Source organism: Chlorocebus sabaeus, chromosome 20 (assembly GCF_047675955.1).
Source record: "Chlorocebus sabaeus isolate Y175 chromosome 20, mChlSab1.0.hap1, whole genome shotgun sequence".
Classification (NCBI taxonomy): domain Eukaryota; kingdom Metazoa; phylum Chordata; class Mammalia; order Primates; family Cercopithecidae; genus Chlorocebus; species Chlorocebus sabaeus.
In genome coordinates this window covers 18,606,507-18,626,934 of record NC_132923.1, presented here as the reverse complement: position 1 = coordinate 18,626,934, position 20,428 = coordinate 18,606,507, and the positions used below count along the sequence as shown (strand labels likewise).

The following is a 20,428-nucleotide window of genomic DNA, read 5'->3' as shown; positions in this document are numbered from 1 at the left end:
ACTTTGTTTAGAAACATTCTCTCAAGTTGATCTTTTGTAAAAACTACGATAACATGAATTAGTTTAAAAATACTGATAGAAAATTAATTTTTATAGGTCATTCCTTCCAATTAACTAATGGCTAAAAATGGAAATGATTTTAAGTTGTAAAAATTCCTATTTCTTCTTCTTTTCTATTTCACTCATCATTCAGTATTTCAATAAATATCAATTTCTTTTGAAGACAACAAAAAGTTTTATTTAAGGGCCTTCAGAATTATTTATGAAGGAAGAGCCTAAAATGTATTTGGAAAATGCAATATATAGAGAAATGGATTGCCACAAAAACTGAAAATTGTGAGGAGAGAGCAAATACTTCATGAAAGTGGCAGAAGCAGCTATTTTTCACGATATTTTGTCTTGAAATATTTAATATTGAAACAATAGTAAGAAGACTGGTGTACAAGGCATTTTCTCACCATAACCAGCTTGAGGAGATCAGCGGCATTGCCTCTCTCCTCCTCAGTTCTGGAATCTTTAACCATCATTTCCTGCAGCTCATCTTCTTTCTTCAGAATATGGTTTATGTAATCCTAAATCAGCAGAATAAAATAAACAGACAAAAACTGGGAATTAGGTAGAGAGAGATACAAAAATGGTCATCAACTTGAAATATTACAAAAAATGAAGAATATATAGGTTTACAATGCTCAAGAGCTGTTTACTAGTCAAACAATCTGAAAAGACTTTTTCTTAATATGTTAACAGGAAAAACCTGAAAGGTGCAAAAGCACAACTTTAAGGGCCACAGGATAGAACTGCGTGGGGGCCTCAGAGAAGCCCTGTTTCTAACTCTGCACTTAAGTGTCCTCATCAATAAAATGGACAGAGTTGGGTTAGATAACGTCTAGGATCCTTTCAGGTATAGTTTTTTTTATTTTATCTGTAAATGGAATTTGTCTACTTCATGTCTTTGCTTCCAAGAGAAATGTACTTTATTTTTTTCATAAGTATTTGATCCATTTCCATAACTAGTAATACCCTGCTCTGTGCCAGGTGCTAGGCATATAACCATAAACAAAACACATACAATTCCTGTACTGAGGGAGTAAACAAACTTGAGATGTTACAGACATGATCACACAATTAACTATATATTTACAAATTCTTAGACCACTTCCAAAGCCTTTTCCTCCATGGACAAATATATTAATATGTGGTTCTGTCTTTATCCAGTGGTCACTATATCAGTTTTCTATATAGTGACAAAGATGGAGGGCTCTATATAGAAATCATGTACAAAAAAATCTTACTTTTTCAATGTCTTTGGGCTTCTTAATAATTTCTACACCTTATGGGAACCATTAAATATTTTCTACTTCTCAACCTTCTACTCTGAAAGACTGACATCCTTGTGTTGAACTAGATAAATATTGGTAGAATTACATAATTTCAGGTTTCTTAAGAAACCAAGAGCAATGACTGCTCTGTTTCTGATTCTTTTGGGTCAGGTTACTTAGATTCCATTACCTTAAGGGAAACCTGCAGCCTCAGTTTCACCTCATTCTTTATGACCTCATGCTGAATGAACTGGCGCATCTGTAGCACACTGGGGCTCTTGAGTATGGCACGTGGGGCACTCACTAGCTGTTTGGACTCAATGCAAAGGCCTTTCCAAATCTGAGTGCCAAACGGAGGTCCTGGAGTTTTTTTCTGTTAACAAAACAAAGCAATAAAACCACCAAAGAAATCAGAATGTTCTCACATTCAGATTTTTTAAGTGTTCATTTATTATGTAGATATCATAATAACCTTTCAGGGACACAGTCGTGAAGAAAATCCTTAACCTCAAAAATTCTGCAAATATAAGGAAAATCAATAACAGAACTGGGCATGCTTTCCTCTTTATTTATGTTACCAAGATACTGGATATTTAAAAATCCTGTTGCATGGTGTCCTGGGTAGGATGTAGAAGAATGCTAAGCAATGTAATAGCAGCCTAGCTTACGACAAATGGATGTGGCTATTTCTTAGTACCCACAAGTAGACGAAGACATTTGGCACTGAGCAGTCTTTCACTTTCAGGTTCTGTGTTCATTTTGACCTAGAAAGATTCTTTGGAAGAGAAGTAATTCCACAGATCTGGGCTGTCTTTGAGCTTACTCTAGATTAAGCATGCCTCTAGAGTCTGAGGATCTCTGGGGCAGAAAAAGCTACCTGAGAGTAAACTCACACTATATGTTATACTTGTGATTGATTTTCAGGAATGGTGTGCTTTGCTGCCCTACTATATCCTCAAGTGTGCTGGATGTGCTTCATTTCAAAAGGCCTGGCCAGTGACAGCCACTTAGGGGCTTTGCAGGCCTGTGCCACTCCTACCAGATGTAGAAGGTCAGAGCATAAGAGTTTCAGAGGATGAGAATAAACTTTCTTCAATAATCTTAGACGTGGCATACCCTTTGTCATCATGTAGTACTTACAATTTGGACATAGCCTCAGTGTGCCATTTGGTGTGACCTCCTCATTTTCAGAGAAGGAAATAGAGACCCAGTGTGACTTGTCCAAGAACTCACATTAATAAGGGGTAGAATTGGGATCAGAATTCAAGTCACCTTCATCTTACCATGTTGACTACAGTCACCAAGTTTAACCACAGGGCTAGGAAGTCACTGTAATCTTAAATGTTCATCATCTGTGTTTGCTATTACAAGATTTAGTGTAGGACAGCAAACATGATCACAATCAAAAACGTTATCTCAATTATCAATCTCTGATCATACTATCAATAGCTTCACTGATTTAATTATTTAACACCTGACCGTATGTTGGACATGTGACATAAATTGCTTATAGAATGAAATGGTAAATTATGCAAGATGCAGAACTTCATTGATTCTTACCCAAGATATTTTATTCTTAAAAAAATTTAGGTGGAGCTTCTCTTAACTGACATAATTACAATGTTTACTTTCTAACATTGCAATTGCAAATATGCGTATAATCCTTCATATTATTCTTAGACGGTCAGTTTGGGCATTTTTAATATATGAAGAAAAAGAGGGAGAATAAAAGACCCAACATTGTGTGTTAAAATGAACAAATAAGAAATGATAGAAGGAAATATTTCTGTATGATATAATATCAGTAATTCCATGACAGAGGTGTAACCTGGCTTACTCAGAAAGAATGTTTTAATATTATAGGAAGATGTGCAAGCCTACAATACAGGATAAAAGAAATAAAACTGAAATTAGCTAGCCAGGAGTATTCCTCTAAAATGTTGGAATACTCAGAATATTCCTCTAACATCTACAAATGTTAGAATCTTCAAATATAAAACTCCTTGAGCACATTAACAATTTACGTAAGAATGAAAATATATGAATATATGGAAGGAGACCTAAGACTCTGGTCCACTGCCCTTGGATGGATGTACACACTAATAAAATGACTTTTTAGAAGACATTATGTACCTCAACTGAGGGAAATGTTTCCCATGACCTTGACCGGAGATTAGGAGGGACAATTGTATCTTCCTTTTTTATTAACCATGGTGATGCTTCATGGAAAGGGCGAAGGACTGTGATGGTCAGGGTGCCTGGTTCAAAGAAAGTTGTCAGAAGACCATTACCCATTGAAAGTACTCAGAGAAAATGAAAATGCATTCACTAAATTCAACAAGTTCTTTTTGAATAGCCTTAGGCACGAAAGATTAATGAGACACAATGACTATACTTAGGAACCTTACAAACCAATAAGAAGGATGAAGCTTTCAGTCACTGTGACACCTAGAGACTGGATTTAGATCACCTGAAAGTATTCATTGACACCTCACTGTCCCTCACCAACCACATACAAGTTCTGTCAGTTCTCCCAGTAAACTTGAGTCCACCTTTTTCTCTCTCTGTGAACCCTACTTGATGTGCCTTAAAAAGATCCTGCTCTAGACTATAGCAACAACTGACTTTGCCACCTATATATACTCTGTGAGTGAACCTTCCCTTGCAGTCAGGGTGACTGATTATGTTAGTCCATGATGAAAACTCTTTTTTGCCTTCACATTGCTTGTGAGATAAAAGATGGTCCTTAACATTCTTTTGCCCCTACCTCAACTTGTACTGTTCTTCCCCTCTGTGCTTCAGCTACTTTGGCCTTTCCCCCAACCCATGTTTTCCAATGCTTTATGCTTTCTCTTTTATGTTTTCTTTTCCAAGAAAGCTCTCTCTCTTACCTTAATTAACCACTACCTACCCACTAGCTTTTGGGTCAGGTGTCTTCAGGGAAGCCTTCTAGACTATGTCAGTTTCTTCTGTTAGATTCTCTCAGACCTATGTTCTTTTCCTTCATAGGCCTTATCCCAACTCATAATCATACAGTTGTGTGACTTTATAATTAACAGCGATCTCTCCCAGTAACCTACAAGCTCCATTGAAACAGGGTCCATGCCTGTTTTAGTTCATCATTGTATTCCTAACACCCAGCCAGTGTTTAGTACATGGTGGTTTGCCAAGTAGAGGCTAATTAAATGACTAACAAACCAATGTGAGATGAATTCTTATTCTCCCACAGTTCCATAATGCACCACACTGACTAGGGGTTAGTCAGAGTCCCCCATGTTCCATATTCACAAAGAGCAAGGTGTATTAATGTCATGCACATGTGCATCGATACACTAAAAGTTTTAAGGGCACAGAAATGCAGGCATATTTATAAATGCACACAAAATGTATCCCAAAACACAAAGATGAAAACACATACACACACACATAAACCTAGGCACAGCACATAGGTTTTGTATGCAGATAATATATAGGCTTCTATCTATATTTAGATACACATATTACATATATTGGATGGTTCTAACTTAATGCGATATGTATCTCTAACCTCTGGCAACACACCAATTTCTCTGAAGTTGAGGAAAACAACATAAGTACCCAATGAATATAGCTTATATAACTTATCAGGTATTTCAGGTTGGCATTATAATTCATATATCAATTTCATCAAAGCAACATCTTCCAAATGACAAAAAAAATGAATTTACAAGAGATATCTCACTGTTCTTTGTTTTTTCTTACCAAGATGAAATGAACTCATAAATCAGAACTTTGGTACATACCTGAACACAGATACAAATCTGCTGATAGGAGAAGAGGGATACATACTCAGCTTACGGAGATTGGTGCTCAGATACATCTTGATATACACCTAAATTCAAGTAGCTATATAAATAAGTTGATACGACTTATTCATATCAACTTATTTCTGCTCTACTTTCCAAAGCAGAGCAGTAAAGTGAGCAAAGTGGAAAAAGTAAGATGACATGAAGACATACTGGATAGTAAGGAGAATGAGAATTGGCAAAGAGACACAGTGCATTCCACACAGTATGGGTCCTCTACCTGGCTGTTCCTGCACTGGCTCTTGGAGAACAACAGTATTTGATTCTTTATATGCCAAAGATAGATATTCCTCTATGTCACTGTCTCGAAGAAGTTCCATTCCTGATCCATCAGCATACATAACAAAAAACCTATTTGAAGAAATAAAAATATAATCACTTTAAGTATTCAGTTAAAATGTTCCTTGAGCTTAGAATTAAAAGTAAAATTATAGTATTATTATTTTACCTGGGGACATGTTCACCATAGATTTGCTGATGATTCTTTTCAAGGTGCATAGAGGATAGACTATCATAGCCCTCAGGTTTTTCATTTAAATCATCTTCCAATTTTTTTTCAGGTAATATAGTTGATATGCTACCATCAGCCATGACCTAAGGCATAAAGTATGTAAGCAACTAAAAGAAAAGAAAGTCATAATGCTTATATTTCCGCTGATCCAATTTGAGAAAACAGATGATTTGGTGGGTTTATTCAGAAAATTGGAGATGTTTATTTGCAAGGTATTGTTTACTAAGTAGAGACTGCATTAATAAAAGTAAAAACCTAGCAGGATAACTCTACTTATAAACGACACCTAAAACAGGAACACAGACTGAAACATATTCAGAATGAAGTGAATAGGATGGGGAGGATACTCAAAACCTCATACTATGAAGATAGGTTCAAAGAATTGGGAATTTAAACATGGAGGAATGGGTACTCATGCAATAGCTGTCTTGAATTATTTGGAAGGACCTTTGCATGGAATGGGCTTATACTCTGGGATTTCAAACATAGAATTGCGGCTCATGGGTAGAAAACTTAGGGGAACAGATTTAGTATGAATATGAGAAAAAATGTTCTAGTCCTTTATTACTGTCTAAATATGCCATGAGTCTCTCCAGAAAGGGGTGTGATTCATGCTGCAAGACCACTGAAGGGGATGCCCAAGAGGAGTATCAATGCCCCGAAAAATGCTTGGCCTAAAGGGTTTTGAGCTTTAAGTTTCTACTTCAATTTGTCATAAATTGAAATTTGTCAGTTTCAACTCACGCTGTGAAGAGTTTCAGTTACTTAGCAAAGAAAAAATAAGCTGGATCAGGGCTTATCTACATATGAAAACAAAGTTAGGAATTCTGTTGTATAACTCCAAATCTAAAAAATAACTTCATACCTACTAGCTGATAGACAAAATTTCACTGTTGAATTAGAAATTTATAAAACAAAAAGATAAATGCCTAGAGAAATAGTTGGCAAATCTTTTTTGTCACAGGCACGACAGTAAATATTTTAGAGTTTGAATTTGCAGGCCATACATTCTCTGTTGCAACTACTCAACTCTGCCATTATTATGTAAAGCAGCCATAGACACTATGTAAACAAATGAGCATGACTGTGTTCCAATAAAACTTTATAAAACGACATTGAAATTTGTATTTCCTATAATTTTGTTGTGTCTTCTTTTGTTTTTTCAAAAACCATTTAAGCATATATGAAACCATTTTTAGTTCACAAGCTATAGATAAACAAGTGGCCATTGTCTGCCAGTTCCTGACCTAGAGGTGAGGGGATAGTCGTGGTGTTGAAACACAAAGAAGCAAACATTTTCTCACATTCTGTAGGTTGTCTGTTTAGTCTGTTGATAATTTCTTTTGCTGTACGGAAGCTTTTTAGTTTAATTAGGTCTCATTTGTCAATTTTTGCTTTTGTTGCAATTGCTTTTGGTGTCTTTGCCATGAAATCTTTGCCAGGGTCTGTGATCAGAAGGGTATTTTCTGGGTTTTCTTCAAGGGTTTTTGTAGTTTAGGTTTTACATGTAAGTCTTGAGACAATTACTGTATATGGAAGGGGTCTAGTTTCAACCTTCTGCATATAGCTAGCCATTTATCCCAGTACCATTTATTGACTAGGGAGTCCTTTCCTCATTGCTTGCTTTTGTTGGTTTTGTTGAAGATGATTGTAGGTATGCAACTTTATTTCTGGGCTCTCTATTTGGTTCCATTGGTCTATGTGTCTGTTTTAGTACTGGTATCATGCTATTTTGGTTATTGTAGCCCTGTAGTATACAGCTGAAGTTGGATAATGTGATGCCTCAATCTTTGTTCCTTTTGCTTAGGATTGCTTTGGCTATTTGGGCTCCTTTTTTGGTTCCATGTGAATTTTAGAACAGCTTTTTCTAATTCTGTGAAGAATGTCATTGGTACGTTGATAGGAATAGCCTTGAATCTGTAAATCGCTTTGGGCAGTATGGCCATTTTAATAATATTGATTTTTCCTACCCATGATCATGGAATGTTTTCCCATTTGGTTGTGTCATCTCTGATATCTCTTATCAATGTTTTGTACTTCTCAGTGTAGAGACCTTCCACCTCCCTGGTTAGCTGTATTCTTAGGCATTTTATTTTTTGGTGGCTATTATGAATAGGATTATTTTCTTTTTTATTATTATTATACTTTAAGTTCGAGGGTACATGTGCACAATGTGCAGTTTGATACATAGGTATACATGTGCCATGTTGGTTTACTGCACCCATCAACTCGTCATTTACATTAGGTATTTCTCCTAATGCTCTCCATCCCCCATGCCCCCACCCCCTGACAGGCCCTGGGGTGTGATGTTGCCCACCCTGTGTCCAAGTGTTCTCATTGTTCAATTCCCACCTATGAGTGAGAACATGTGGTGTTTGGTTTTCTGTCCTTGTGATAGTTTGCTGAGAATGATGGTTTCCAGTTTCATCCATGTCCCTGCAAAGGACATGAACTCATCCTTTTTTATGACTGCATAGTATTCCACAGTGTATATGTGCCACATTTTCTTAATCCAGTCTATCTTTGATGGACATTTGGGTTAGTTCCAAGGCTTTGCTATTGTGAATAGTGCAGCAGTAAACATATGTGTGCATGTGTCTTTATAGTAGCATGATTTATAATCCTTTGGGTATATACCCAGTACTGGTATGGCTGGGTCAAATGGTATTTCTAGTTCTAGATCCTTGAGGGATTGCCACACTATCTTCCACAGTGGTTGAACTAATTTACACTCCCACCAACAGTGTAAAAGTGTTCCAATTTTTCCACATCCTCTCCAGCATCTGTTGTTTCCTGACTTTTTAATGACTGCCATTCTAACTGGCATGAGATTGTATCTCACTGTGGTTTTGATTTGCATTTCTCTGATGACCAGTGATGATGAGCATTTTTTCATGTGTCTATTGGCTGCATAGATGTCTTCTTTTGAGAAGAGTCTGTTCATATCCTTTGCCCACTTTTTGATAGGGTTATTTTTTTCTTGTAAATTTGTTTAAGTTCCTTGTAGATTATGGATATTAGCCCTTTGTCAGATGGGTAGATTGCAAAAATTTTCTCCCATTCTGTAGGCTGCCTGTTCACTCTGATGGTAGTTTCTTTTGCTGTGCAGAAGCTCTTTAGTTTAATTAGATCCTACTTGTCTATTTTGGCTTTTGTTGCCATTGCTTTTGGTGTTTTAGTCATGAAGTCCTTGCCCATGCCTATGTCCTGAATGGTGTTGCCTAGGTTTTCTTCTAGGGTTTTTATGGTTTTATGTCTAACATTTAAGTCTATAATCCATCTGGAATTAATTTTTGTATAAGATGTAAGGAAGGGATCCAGTTTCAGCTTTCTACATATGGCTAGCCAGTTTTCCCAGCACCATTTATTAAATAGGGAATCCTTTCTCCATTTCTTGTTTTTGTCAGGTTTGTCAAAGATCAGATGGTTATAGATGTGTGGTGTTACTTCTGAGGCCTCTGTTCTGTTCCATTGGTCTATATCTCTGTTTTGGTACCAGTACCATGCTGTTTTGGTGACTGTAGCCTTGTAGTATAGTTTGAAGTTAGGCAGCATGATGCCTCCAGCTTTGTTCTTTTTGCTTAGGATTGTCTTGGCAATGTGGGCTCTTTTTTTGTTCCATATGAACTTTAAAGTAGTTTTTTCCAATTCTATAAAGAAAGTCATTGATAGTTTGATGGGGGTGGCACTAAATCTATAAATTTCTTTGGGCAGTTTGCCCATTTTCATGATATTGATTCTTCCTATCCATGAGCATGGTATGTTCTTCCATTTGTTTGTGTCCTCTTTTATTTCATTGCGCAGTGGTTTGCAGTTCTCCGTGAAGAGGTCCTTCACATCCCTTGTAAGTTGGATTCCTAGGTATTTTATTCTCTTTGTAGCAATTGTGAATGGGAGTTCACTCATGTTTGGCTCTCTGTCTGTTATTGGTGTATAGGAATGCTTGTGATTTTTGCATATTGATTTTGTATCCTGAGACTTTGCTGAAGTTGCTTATCACCTTAAGGAGATTTTGGGCTGAGACGATGGGGTTTTCTAAATATACAATCATGTCATCTGCAAACAGGGACAATTTGACTTCCTCTTTCCCTAATTGAATACCCTTTATTTCTTTCTCTTGCCTGATTGCTCTGGTCAGAACTTCCAATACTATGTTGAATAGGAGTGGTGACAGAGGGCATCCTTGTCTTGTGCCAGTTTTCAAAGGGAACACTTACAGTTTTTACCCGTTCAGTATGATATTGACTTTGAGTTTGTCATAAATAGCTCTTATTATTTTGAGATACGTTCCATCAATACCTAGTTTATTGAGAGTTTTTAGCATGAAGGGCTGTTGAATTTAGTTGAAGGCCTTTTCTGCATCTATTGAGATAATCATGTGGTTTTTGTTGTTGGTTCTGTTTATGCGATGGATTGTGTTTAACGATTTGCATATGTTGAACCAGCCTTGCATCCCAGGGATGAAGCCGACCTGAACATGGTGGATAAAGTTTTGATGTGCAATTGGATTCGGTTTGCCAGTATTTTATTGAGCATTTTTGCATCGATGTTCATCAGAGATAGTGGTCTAAAATTCCCTTTTTTTGTTGTGTCTCTGCCAGGCTTTGGTATCAGGATAATGTTGGCTTCATAAAATGAGTTAGGGAGGATTCTCTCTTTTTCTATTGATCGGAATAGTTTCAGAAGGAATGGTACCAGCTCCTCTTTGTACCTGTGGTAGAATTTGGCTGTGAATTCGTCTGGTCCTGGACGTTTTCTGGTTGGTAGGCTATTAATTATTGCCTCAATTTCAGAGCCTGCTATTGGTCTATTTAGAGATTCAGCTTCTTCCTGGTTTAGTCTTGGGAGGGTGTATGTGTCAAGGAATTTATCCATTTCTTCTAGGTTTTCTAGTTTATTTGCGTAGAGGTGTTCATAGTATTCTCTGATGGTAGTTTGTATTTCTGTGGGGTTGGTGGTGATATCCTCTTTATCATTTTTTATTGCATCTATTTGATTCTTCTCTCTTCTTTATTAGTCTTGCTAGTGGTCTATCAATTTTGTTGATCTTTTCAGAAAACCAGCTCCTGGATTCATTGATTTTTTTAAGGGTTTTTTGTGTCTCTATCTCCTCCAGTTCTGCTCTGATCTTAGTTATTTCTTGTCTTCTGCTACCTTTTGAATTTGTTTGCTCTTGCTTCTCCAGTTCTTTTAATTATGATGTTAGGGTGCTGATTTTCGATCTTTCCTGCTCTCTCTTATGAGCATTTAGTGCTACAAATTTCCCTCTACACACTGATTTAAATGTGTCCTAGAGATTCTGGTATGTTGTGTCTTTGTTCTCATTGGTTTCAAAGAACATCTTTATTTCTGTCTTAATTTCGTTATTTACCCAGTAGTCATTTAGGAACAAGTTGTTCAGTTTACATGTAGTTGTGTGGTTTTGAGGAGTTTCTTAATCCTGAGTTCTAATTTGATTGCACTGTGGTCTGAGAGACAGTTTGTTGTGATTTCTGTTCTTTTACATTTGCTGAGGAGTGCTTTACTTCCAAGTACGTGGTCAATTTTAGAATAAGTGCGATGTAGTGCTGAGAAGAATGTAAATTCTGTTGATTTGGGGCAGAGAGTTCTGTAGATGTCTATTAGTTCTGCTTGGTGCAGAGCTGAGTTCAAGTCCTGGATATCCTTGTTAACCTTCTGTCTCATTGATCTGTCTAATATTGACAGTGGGGTGTTAAAGTCCCCCGTTGTTACTGTGTGGGAGTCTAAGTCTCTTTGTAGATCTCTAAAACTTGCTTTATGAATCTGGGTGCTCCTGTATTGGGTGCATATATATTTAGAATAGTTAGTTCTTCTTGTTGAATTGATCCCTTCACAATTATGTAATGGCCTTCTTTGTCTCTTTTGATCTTTGTTGGTTTAAAGTCTGTTTTATCAGAGACTAGGATTGCAACCCCCACTTTTTTTTTTTTGCTTTCCATTTGCTTGGTAGATCTTCCTCCATCCCTTTATTTTGAGCCTATGTGTGTCTTTGCACGTGAGGTGCGTCTCCTGAATACAGCACACTGAGGGGTCTTGACTCTTTATCCAATTTGCCAGTCTATGTCTTTTAATTGGAGCATTTAGCCCATTTACATTTAAGGTTAATATTGTTATGTGTGAATTTGATCCTGTCATTATGATGTTAGCTCGTTATTTTGCCCATTAATTGATGCAGTTGCTTCATAGCATCGATGGTCTTTACAATTTGGCATATTTTTGCAGTGGTTGGTACTAGTTGTGTCTTTCCATGTTTAGTGCTTCCTTTAGGAGCTCTTGTAAGGCAGTCCTGGTAGTGACAAAATCTCTCAGCATTTGCTTGTTTGTAAAGGGTTTTATTTCTCCTTCACTTATGAAGCTTAGTTTGACTGGATATGAAATTCTGGATTGAAAATTCTTTTCTTTCAGAATGTTGAAAATTGGGCCCCATTCTCTTCTGGCTTGCAGGCTTTCTGCCAAGAGATCTGCTGTTATTCTGATGGGCTTCCCTTTGTGGGCAACTCGACCTTTCTCTCTGACTGCCATTAACATTTTTTCCTTCATTTCAACCTTGGTGAATTTGACACTTACGTGTCTTGGGGATGGCCTGCCTTGCTAGGTTGGGGAAGTTCCCCTGGATAATATCCTAAAGAGTGTTTTCCAACTTGGTTCCATTCTCCCCATCACTTTCAGGTACACCAATCAAACATAGATTTCATCTTTTCACATAGTCCCATATTTTGTGGAAGCTTTGCTTCTTTTTACTCTTTTTTCTCTAAACTTCTTTTCTTGCTTTATTTCATTAATTTGATTTTCAATCACTTATACCCTTTCTTCCACTTGATCAAATCAGCTATTGAAGCTTGTGCATGTGTCATGAAGTTCTCATGCCATAGTTTTCAGCTCCAGGAGGTCATTTAATGTCTTCTCTCCACCGTTTATTCTAGTTAGCCACTCGTCTAACCTTTTTTAAGGTATTCAGCTACCTTGCGATGGGTTCAAACATGTTCCTTTAGTTCAGAGAAGTTTGTTATTACTGACCTTCTGAAGTCTACTTCTGTCAACTTATCAAAGTCATCCTCCATCCAGCTTTGTTCTGTTGTTGGCAAGGAGCTGTGATCCTGTGGAGGAGGAGAAGTACTCTGATTTTTAGAATTTTCAGCTTTTCTGCTCTGTTTTCTCCCCATCTTTGTGGTTTTATCTACCTTTGGTCTTTGATGTTGGTGAGCTACAGATGGGGTTTTGGTGTAGATGTCCTTTTTGTTGATGCTGATGCTATTCCTTTCTGTTTGTTAGTTTTCCTTCTAACAGTCAGGTCCCTCAGCTGCAGGTCTGGTGGAGTTTGCTGGAGGTCCACTCCAGACCTTGTTTGCCTGGGTATCACCAGTGGAGGCTGCAGAACACAAACATTGCTGCCTGATCCTTCCTCTGGAAGCTTCATCCCAGAGGGGCACCTGCCTATATAAGGTGTCTGTCAGCCCTGTTGGGCAGTGTCTCCTAGTTAGGCTACACAGGGTTAGGGACCCACTTGAGGAGGCAGTCTGTCCATCCTCAGAGCTCAAACACTGTGTTGGGAGAACCACTGCTCTCTTCAGAGCTGTCAGGGATGTTTAAGTCTGCAGAAGTTGTCTGCTGACTTTCGTTCAGGTAAGCCCTGCCCATAGAGGTGGAGTCTAGAAGCAGTAGGCCTTGCTGAGCTGCGGTGGGCTTTGCCCAGTTCAAGCTTCCTGGTTGCTTTGTTTACCTACTCAAGCCTCAGCAATGGCGGATGCCCCTTCCCCAGCCAGGCTGCTGCCTCACAGTTCCATCTCAGGCTGCTGTGCTAGCAGTGAGTAAGGCTCCGTGGGCCATGGGACCCACTGAGCCAGGCATGGGAGAGAATCTCCTTGTCTGCTGGTTGCTAAGACCATTGGAAAAGCATAATATTTGGGGGAAGGTGTCCCGTTTTTACAGGTACAGTCTGTCAAGGCTTCCCTTGGCTAGGAAAGGGAAATCCCTCGACCCCTTGTGCTTCCCGGGTGAGGCGATGCCCTGCCCTGCTTCGTCTCGCCCTGTGTGGGCTGCACCCACTGTCCAACCAGTCTCAGTGAGATGAACCAGGTACTTCAGTTGGAAATGCAGAAATCACCCATTTTCTGCATCAATCATGGTGGGTGCTGCAGACTGGAGCTGTTCCTATTCGGCCATCTTCAGGATTGTTTTCTTGATTTGGCACTCAGCTTGGATGTTGGTCCACTTCCCCACTTTCAACCATACTATATCCTTCTTACCATGGACTCTGTGACTACTCAAAGAAACTTGCTTGTTGTCTTGTGTTTGCTCTGACTTCAACTTGGATAAGGACCATTGCCACATTCTTTATGTTGGCATTATTTTCAGATGTCTGCTACTGTTTCTTCCTTTCTGTTCTAATTATTCATTTAGCCTGAACATTTCTGTCCCACCAATTATTTGGCTTGCCATCCCCCATGAAAGTACACTTAAGAATCAAAGGAAAAGTATTGACATTCATTACTGCTTGCCCAAAGTATTGGCAGTAAGTGGATAATTAATCCCAAGGCAACTAAGGTAAAAATCTACATGGAAGCTTTGTAGTGTGAAATATCTCAAAAGCAAAGCCACAGGCTTTCTCTCCACACCAAAGGTGCACTTTACCTGAAAAGTGTTTCCCTCAGGATCCAGAACCTCACAGATAACCTCTGAAGTATGTCTCATGATGTACCTGCCAGCTCTCGGCTGTTCACGCTTTTGAAAAGGATAGTATATATTACTGCTTGATTCATGGCAGTACACAGCTGAACAATCCTTGTCAATATAAAGAGAGCCTGTGTTTGGAGGTAACACCTGAAAGGGTAACGGAAGGACAGAAATTATTAAAATTTTCCAGTTTAATGTGTGGGACTTGGAAAACCACTTTAGGAAAAAGAATATCCATAGATCCTAATCACAAACTGTTTGCAGGAAGAAAACATTATCCAAGGGAGGACTTAAGGTCTAGGAAGGGCTACTTGATAAGGAGGCAAACTGAATAGTTATGATATCATTTCTCCTGTATCCTCACATCTTATCTGCTCACTTTAATATCTCTTCTAAGTAATTGTCCTATGCCCCCTTATTTCCAATATTTAATATATTTTAGCTGAGGTTAAATACATGTTTGGCCCTATTCATTCCATTCTAAATGTTTGGAGTTGTTCGTGATCTTGGACAAGAAGCATCTCTGAAAGGGTAAAAAATGTGGGATAAGTGCTCTTAGAAACTCATCTCTCCTCTCTCCTCTGGTGGCTGACACAGTCCTTAAGTAATAGACTTCATGTAATGAATTCTGGTTCAAACGGATCATTTTCTGAAATAGAATTTACATATCCTAGATTTACCTTTTTAAAGTGTACAATTCAATGGTTTTTAGTATATTCAAAAGTGTGTGAAGCCATTATTGCTAATTCCATAACACTTTTATCATCCCCCAAAGAAACCCTGATCCTGTTAGAAATCATTCTGGATCACTAGGCCTTAGGCCCTGGCAACCACTAATCTGCTGTCTATGTCTATGGATGGACCTATTCTAGATACTTCATTTAAATGGAAGCATGTACTCTGTGGCCTTTTGTGTCTGGCTTCTTTCAGTTAGCGTAATGTTTTCAAGGTTCACTCATGTTGTAGCACACAGTACTTTATTCCATTTTATGGATAAGTAATATTCCATTGTATGGCTATATCACATTTTCTTTATTCACTTATGAGTTGGCATGCATTTGGGTTGTTTTCAGTTTTGCTATTATTAAAAATGTTGCTGCAAATATTGTTTACAAGTTTTTGTGCAGATGTATGGTTTCTCTTGGATATATATCTAGGAGTGGAATTGCTGGGTCACATGACAACTAAGTTTACCTTTTGAGGAAGTGTCAAGTTGTTTTCCAAAGTGACTATACCATTTTCCAAGTGACTTACCACTTTCCAAAGTGACTTACACCATCAGCAATTTACAAGGGTTCCAATTTCTCCATACCCTTGCTATCACTTGCCATTATCTGTCTTTTTGATTACAGTTTTCTAGTGGGTGTGAAGTGCAATCTCATCGCAGTTTGCGCTGTAGCTCCCTCACAACTAGTGATGTTGAGCATCTTTCCTTGGCTTATTTGCCATTTGTGTATCTTCTTTGGGGAAATTCAAATCCTTTGCTCATTTTAAAGTTGGTTATTGTCTTTTTATTGTTGAGTTGTGAGAGTTCTAAGTTGTAGGGTATTCTGTACCCGAGACCATTATCAGTTATATGATTTTCAAAAAACATCTTCTAGTTTTTAGTTTATCTTTTCACGTTCTTGGTGGTGTTCTTTGAATCACAAACTTTTTTTTTTTTTTTTTTGGTAACACTTGTATGTTTGGTATCATATCTAAGAAACTATTGCCTAATCAAAAACATGAAAATTTATATCTATATTTTCTTTCATCTCTCACTTCCAGCACCTTCCTTGCCCCATAATAATCTACACTAGATAAAGAGGGGGAAGGATAACATTGTCAGAAGAGATGAGAAGGACAAACTGACTTCAGCAACTTTCACAGTAACAAATACTTGTCAGTGAGATCTTTGTCCATCATCTTCTAGCTTTTAGCTCTCAGTATCTAGTGACATTGTTTGCAATGTTTTTGCTGTAGTGTCCTTTCTCCAGCAAGTGAAAAGCTGAAGGCAAGTCCTTTTAAGGCTAAAGGAAGTGCAGGCTGACACTGGATGGTTGTGTTTAAAGGGGAAATGCAGAAAGGTAGGGAAAGGTGCTAACTGTTCCTCCTTGACCTTCCAAGGACAAAGCTTTGCTTCAGTTAGGAGAACTGCCCACCCGGGACCACACACACCATGTGCTCCCTCCTGTCCTGCTAGGACTTTGAGTAGAGTAGGGAGGACTGACTGGAGGTGGGAAAGATGGAGAGTGAGAATGAGGGTCGAGGTGGCAGGAGGTGAAGCTGGTCTGTTAGGCACAAGCCAAATCATCTAAGGGTTTCTAACACCCACAGTGCCTAGTACATAAGAAATCCTCAACAAACACATTTTGGTTTATAACCTTGGTCCAAAACTACCAAAGTTTTGCAAAACAAGCAGGGCAATGTTTTTCTGGCATGGGATGTAAAAAGGGATGAATAAATGAGTTTAAGAAGTATATTCTAAGATATTAGTATTCTAAGAGAAAAGAAAGCAACAGCAGTGTACATTGCAGGGATTTTAGAAGTGGGTTTTCTTAGCTAAATAGACATTCATCTTTGGCACTTCTCATTTTCCTTCTAGACCTACCTGGTATGTTCCCTGTGGCTTTGCAATAATAGTTGTTCCATCTCCAAAGGTGGCACAGCAGCTACTGTCCTCACAGTTGGTGATAACAGTGGCATAGCGTGAGCTTTCTACCCGCATACACTTCACCTGCCTGGTGACAGTCCGAGGACCTTCGGCTACAAGCAAATGCAAGGTAAGCAGATCTGATGGGGTGTAGACATTGCAAAACAGACCTCAGCCTATTGATTCTGCTGCTGTTTCCTGGCTGTCTGGATTCCCCATGGGAAAAACACAATTGTAAAGTCTAGAGCAAGTACTGAGAACTCCACAGGGTTGGAGTGAGGCCTGCTGTTCTTGTCAATTCAGAATAATTCCTCCAGAAAAAATCTTCTTACTTAATTTAGTATGCTGTCTTAATCTCACTATTTATTTGTAGGAGCTGAGAACATCTGATTTTTCAACTTGAAAAATTGAAAAGCATAAAATATAATTTAAGCACTCAGATATTCATCAATTAAAATTTATACTTTTTAATACATATGTAAAAGAAAAATCACAGATAAAATTGAAGTTTATCCTTATATCTGGGCTTATTTCTATCTTGAAATTCATTTTTACACTTTTATGTACACATATATCATGAACAATACATATATGTGTGCTTTAAATGTATATAAGCTATATGTTACTCCATGTATTTATGTAATTACTGTACTATCATTCTACTCCTGCTTTTTTCATTTAACACAGTTTCAAGACCCCAACCATCTTAATCTATATCTATCTATCTATACATATATGTGTGCATAGATATATTTATTTGTGTGTGTATGACTCCCTTTAACAGTCTTATAGTGTTATTTTGTAGGAATGTACCACATTTTATTTTTCTATTCTGCCATTGATGGACATTTACATTTTCCCAATATTTCAATATTATACTCAATGCTGCAAGTCGCTCCTCTGTACTTGTTTCCTTATGCAAATGTGTATGAGTGTCCCTCTCTCTATAAGCAGAAATAAAGTTATTGCATCATAATATGATACGTGGGTGGGGTGGGGAGATGTAGGTCAAAGCATATAAAGTTACAATTATGTAAGATGAATAAGTATAAGAATGTAATGTATAGCATAAAAACTATAGTCAATAACATTGTATTGTATAATGACAATTTTCCAAGAGTGTAGATTTTAGGTGCTCATAACACACACACACACACACACACACAAGAAAACAGCTATATAAGGTAAGAGATACATTAATTTGCTTGACTTATTCCACTATGTATATGGATATCAAAATATCATGTTGTGCATCTTAAATATATCCAATAAAAAACACTGGCATTAAGGAAAGGGAACTCAGGGAATAACTTCTCATTAAAAATATTTCTTAAATTCAGGTTCGGAAGAGTGGAAGACTTTGAGTCTTAGAGTAGGTTCCTGTTAATTAGCAACTATAGTTTCCTTTTTTCTGATACCACCTTTCTGACAAAAGACATGCTCTGACTGAAGACCTATCTAAGGTCACCTATTTATGCAAATTAGATGCCTTGAGGATCAAAGGAAACATCTAAAGCTAGTATCTAGGACAGATGAATCATGGTTATTAGGTTTTAGTTGCCACCCATCAAAGGCTATTACTCTCCATCAGCTAACTAGAGCTGTTATCGCTCCCATCTCTGTTGAGATAATGATCACAATAAAAAGTCCTAATGCATCCTCATATTCATTGCAGCATTATTCACAATCACCAAGATTTGGAATCAGTCCACATGTTCATCAATGGGTGAATAAAGAAAGAAAATGTAGTAAATACAGACAAGATAATATTATTCAGTGTTAAAAAAAAAAAGAAATCTGTCATTTGCAACAATATGGATAAACCTGGAGGACATTATTTTAAGTAAAACAATCCAGGTACAGAAAGACAAACAGCACACTTATATGTAGACTCTAAAATAGTTGAACTCATACAAGTAGAGAGTAGAATGGTAGTTACCAGCCATCGGGGTGAGGAGTTGGGGAGATGTTGGTCAAAGGATATAAAATTTCAGTTATATAAGAGGAATAAATTAAAGAGATATACTGTATAACGTGGTGACTATAGTAAATAAAATATCATATTTTGAAAATTTCTAGGAGAGTAGATTTTAAGTATTCTCACAACTAAAAATGATAAGTACAAAGAACAAAGCTGGAGGCAACCGTGCTACTCAACTTCAAACTACACTACAGGACTACAGTAACCAAAGTGGCATGGTACTGGTACCAAAGCAGCAAAACGGACACAGAGACCAATGGAACAGAATAGAGAGCCCAGAAATAAAGCCACACACCGACAATCATCTGATCTTAAACAAATCAACAAAAACAAGCAAGGAGGAAAGGACTCCCTATTCAATAAATGGTACTGAAATAAATGACTGGCCATATGCAGAAGATTGAAACTGTACCCCTTCCTTACATCATATAGAATAATTATCTAAAGATGAATTAAAGAATAAAATGTAAAACCCCAAATTATAAAAACTCTGAAAGACAACCTAGGCAATACCGTTCTAGACATACGAACAGGCAAATATTTCATGACAAAGATACCAAAAGCAATTGCAACAAAAGCAAAAATTGACAAGTGAGATCTAATTAAAACAAAGAACTTCTGCACAGCAAAAGAAACTATCAACAGACTAAACTGACAACCTAGAGAATGGGAGAAAATATATACAAACTATGCATCTGACAAAGGTTTAACATCTAGCATCCATAAGGAACTTAAACAAACTAATAAGCAAAAAACCAAACAACCCCATTCAAAAGTGGGCAAAAGACGAACAGTTTTCAAAAGAAGACATAAAGGTGGCTAAAAATCACATGAAGAAAAGCTCAACATCACTGAACATTAGAGATATGCAAATCAAAACCACAATGAGATAACTCTCACATCAGTTAGAATGGCAATTATTAAAAGGCCAAAAAGTAACAGATGCTGGCCAAGTTGCAGCAAAAAAAAGGAATGCTTATACACTGCTGGTGGGAATTTAAATTAGTTCAGACACTGTGGAAGACAGTGTGGTGATTCTTCAAAGACCTGAATACAGAAGAACTATTCAACCCAGTAATCCCATTACTGGGTATATACCTAAAGGAACATAAATCATTTAACCATAGAGACATATACACACGTATGTTCACTGTAGCACCATTCACAATAGCAAAGATATGGAATCAACCTAAATGCCCATCAATGGTAGAGTGGAGTAAGAAAATGGCATACATATACACCATGGAATACTATGCAGCCATAAAAACGAACACGATCACATCCTTTGCTGGAAAATGCGTGGAGCTGGAGGCCATTACCCTTAGCAAACTAACACAGGAAGAGAAAACCAAATACTGCTTCATCTTACTTATAAGTGGGAGCTAAATGATGAAAACACATGGACATATAGAGGGGAACAACAGATACTAGGGCCTACTGGAAGGT

General features: G+C 37.6%; 1 protein-coding gene across 8 annotated transcripts in view; it reads right to left on the bottom strand.

Annotated features, from left to right (window-relative positions):
* SPAG17 (sperm associated antigen 17) overlaps nt 1-20,428 on the bottom strand; it is a 241,103-nt gene that overhangs the window by 39,723 nt on the left and 180,952 nt on the right. For all 8 annotated transcript variants that reach the window (XM_073008447.1, XM_007977401.3, XM_073008444.1 and 5 more), the window contains 7 exons: nt 16,960-17,114; nt 14,328-14,516; nt 5,613-5,758; nt 5,385-5,515; nt 3,453-3,577; nt 1,510-1,692; nt 459-572 (listed from right to left, as the gene is read on the bottom strand). In XM_073008447.1, coding sequence (XP_072864548.1) covers nt 459-572; nt 1,510-1,692; nt 3,453-3,577; nt 5,385-5,515; nt 5,613-5,758; nt 14,328-14,516; nt 16,960-17,114 — 1,043 coding nt within the window. The remainder of the gene's footprint in view (nt 1-458; nt 573-1,509; nt 1,693-3,452; nt 3,578-5,384; nt 5,516-5,612; nt 5,759-14,327; nt 14,517-16,959; nt 17,115-20,428) is intronic.